General features: G+C 57.4%; 1 protein-coding gene across 1 annotated transcript; it reads right to left on the bottom strand.

Annotated features, from left to right (window-relative positions):
• Positions 1 to 1475: 1475 nt before the first annotated feature.
• Positions 1476 to 2682, bottom strand: LOC104404573 (butyrophilin subfamily 2 member A2-like). The gene is made up of 2 exons (XM_010013031.1): positions 2610 to 2682; positions 1476 to 2002 (listed from the first exon to the last, which is right to left on the bottom strand). Exons 1-2 carry the CDS (start codon positions 2680 to 2682, stop codon positions 1476 to 1478), a joined length of 600 nt encoding a protein of 199 aa, XP_010011333.1.
• Between the last annotated feature and the right edge of the window lie 397 nt (positions 2683 to 3079).

Below are 3079 nucleotides of genomic sequence, written 5' to 3' on the forward strand. Positions count from 1 at the left end.
CGACTCTTGGGGTCTTCTCCTCCTTCCCAGAGGAGATGTTCAGCTCATGGATGTGGGAAATCAGCGTCTCTGACCTGCCATGTTCCAGTGTCGTGGGGAAACGGGCTGTGCAATTGAGTCAATAAAAGTGAGACAAACCTTGGGCTGTTGTGTAGTTACTGGAGATGGAGGGGCCTCGGGAAGCCAGGCTGATGGTGGGTCCCGTGTGCTGCCTTCCTGGGATGCTGGGGGCACATTTCCAGCCCTTCCCCAGCGGAGTGGGCAGAAGCTTTCATAGTGGAGCTGAAGATGGACACACTGTGCAGGTGGCTCCAAAAGACCAGCACCAGGGTGGTGTGGGGCAGGATGCCCACCCGGGGTAGGTACATATAACTCCTCAGGGCAGAGACCCAGGCATCCAGCAGTCCCTTTACCATGGTGCGATGGGGAGCCCGAACACCTCCTGCAGTCCCGTGTCCTTTGAATGTCACTTCCCCAAATGCCAGTGTTCTGGAGCAGACCTGCAGCTGAAGGGCCTGGCTGAGCACTCTGGGCTTGTCTTGGTTGGAGAAAAGGAGGCTGACAGGGACCTTGTGGCCCTTTACAGCTTCCTGAGGAGGGGACATGGAGAGGGAGGTGCTGCTCTCCTCCAGGACAGGACACCTGGGAATGGTTCAGAGCTGCACCAGGGGAGGTTCAGACTTGACATTAGGAAGCGTTTCTTTACTGAGGTGTTCAAACACTGGCACCGGCTTCCGAGAGGTGGTTGATGCCCCAAACCTGTCGGTGTTGAAGAGGCATTTGGACAATACCCTTCATAACATACTTTAGCTTTTGATCAGCCCTGGAGTGGTCAAGCAGTTGGACTAGATGATTGCTGATCCCTTCCACCTGAACTAGTATAGTTTAGTCTACGCTGTGTGAAGAAGGGGAGACTTGATGGGGGGAGATCAGAGCACAGCAGCTCTGTGGGAATGCCTGGCCTGTGGCTTCTGACACTTCTCAATTCCTTTCTTAACTTCTTTGGCTGTCCCCATAGCTTTTACCAGTGTTCTGCTGCAAGAAATGGGCTTAATGCACGTGTTAGAACTGGAAGTAAGGAGAGGCTTTGGATGTATGGAGGAGATAACTGTTATCAGGAGCTCCAGCATCCAGCTGGGTTGGGGTTTTCTTAATTTAATGATTAAGCTTAATTGAAAAGAGCCAGAGGCGCCTGCAGAGGAGCCTGAACCTGCTGGGTTGCTCATGGCCTTGTACAGACCACTCAATGCCACTGCTCTGGCCTGGGCTGCCTGGCACCAAGCTCATCCTTCATCAAATCTCTGCAGTCCCAGATGCGGGCTGGAAAGGGTGGTGGTGCCCATCTCCAAGACCTGCTGGTCCTCCCACTTGGTGGCCAGAGGAACCATGTGGGGAGAAGCTGGCAGGACACGGGGTGCTCTCAGTTCCACACGCTGGTGTTCTCCTCTCTGGTCCTCCACATGCACTTATCCAGGTCAGGGACACAGCTGGAGCCACGAGTCCATCCCCACCCAGAGCCAGGGGCGCAGCTTCTCCCCAGGACATGAATCCAGGCAGAAAGCAAAGATTGGGGCTTTGTTTTCAGCATCAGCAAATGCCACCTGCCTGTCTGTGAAGTCCAGGTCCAGGCAGACCCGGATGGCCCTGGGGAGGCAGGGGAGGCGCAGGGGGGTCCAGTCGGGCTCAGTGAAAGCGTAGTATTGTCCAAACCACTGCCCCACGGCCCAGATGCCCTCCTGGGGGGTAAAGCCGAGGACCCCTTTCCTCCTGACAGAGTCCCGGCCCCCCCCCAGACCCCACCAGTCGCCCCCCTCGGCCACCGCCACGGCCCAGCTGTGCCTCCCCATGGCGAAGCCCTGGCTGCCCAGCACACACGGCTCCGTGTCGAACCGCTCGGCCGTGTCGGGCACCCAGGTCCACTCGTCCCCACGGCTCACGCCTCGCTGGTCACCAGCCAGGATGAGGAAGGGGTTGGCGGTGCCCGGGTCCAGGGTCACGTTGGCTGGGGACAGAGGAAGAGAAGATGCTCAGGACAGGCGGCCCCAGGGGCTGCATCCATCCCAGCAAGAGAAGGGACACGGCGATTTCCTTTCCCCTCGCCAGAGATGTCCAGCGTGGGGTGGGAAACCCACAAATGCTGGACTGCCCCAGCCTCAGTGGTGCCCTGCTCCTGATCCAGGAGCTTCCATGTGATCCCTGGCCAAGGAGACCTCGGTGTCCTGAAGGAGGGTGCACCTCTGCCCTCTAGATACCTGGACCTGAGCTTGGGTGTCTCTAGTGCTGCGCACCTGGGCACAAACTAGTGCAGACTGTGGACAACATTACCCCAAATCCCACAGCCCCACATTCCCATTTCTTCCTGTAGGAAATGGAGAGGGGCAAAGATGCAGCTCAGGTGTCTTTGGTGGTGGTGGTGGTGGGTCTACACGTAAGCGTGAGGAATTCAGCTGTGGGGTGCTGCAGCCACCAAGTCTCAACCCCATGGCAAAGCCAGGCTGGGACAAGCCCCACGTGCTCTGATCCTAAATAGATCTTCCACAAAGAAGCAGGACACATTTTTCTCCTCAACAGAGGACAGTTCCCCCTCCTTTTCCCTTCTGAAAACTCACCTCTTCCACTCATCTCCTCCACCTCGCTGGGCAGGGTCTCATTCTCTTCTCCCTCCACCCTGGATTCAAGCATGTCTGTAGGAAATCAGCAGGAGGGGAGGCAGGAATCCCTGTTGCAAGTGGAAATTGCGAAACTCAGAGACTGCTTAAAGGTGATGAAGAAGCAGAAGGAATGATGGGGAAAACACAGCATCCAGGCACTTACCTGCAGGCTGACTCCAGGAAAGGAGGGTTTGGATGGCTTTGAAGGTCTTCAGTCTGCTCTCCACAGCCCTGATCTCCTCGTGGCTGGCCTGGGCTCACGCAGCACTTCCAGCTTGTTTGATGGAGCAGATCTAAGTCCAGAGGGGCTGGGGGGCCTGGGGAGCACTGCTGGGGGTCTGGCACCTTCTCCTCTCTGGGGCACGGGGGGAACCAGAGCTTCCACCTCCCCTCTTCTTGGCCACCGCTTCCCATGCCCTGGTGCTGCC

The sequence above is a fragment of the Nestor notabilis genome, unplaced genomic scaffold, assembly GCF_000696875.1.
Source record: "Nestor notabilis isolate BGI_N333 unplaced genomic scaffold, ASM69687v1 scaffold17924, whole genome shotgun sequence".
Classification (NCBI taxonomy): Eukaryota; Metazoa; Chordata; class Aves; order Psittaciformes; family Psittacidae; genus Nestor; species Nestor notabilis.

What these genes read in the sequence shown, in the direction of transcription:
- LOC104404573 (XM_010013031.1), bottom strand. Translation starts at nt 2,682, where the DNA reads ATGCTTGAATCCAGGGTGGAGGGAGAAGAGAATGAGACCCTGCCCAGC. An exon ending in GGAGGAGATGAGTGGAAGAG is followed by an intron (nt 2,003 to 2,609) that starts GTGAGTTTTCAG and finishes CTCTGTCCCCAG; the next exon opens with CCAACGTGACCCTGGACCCG.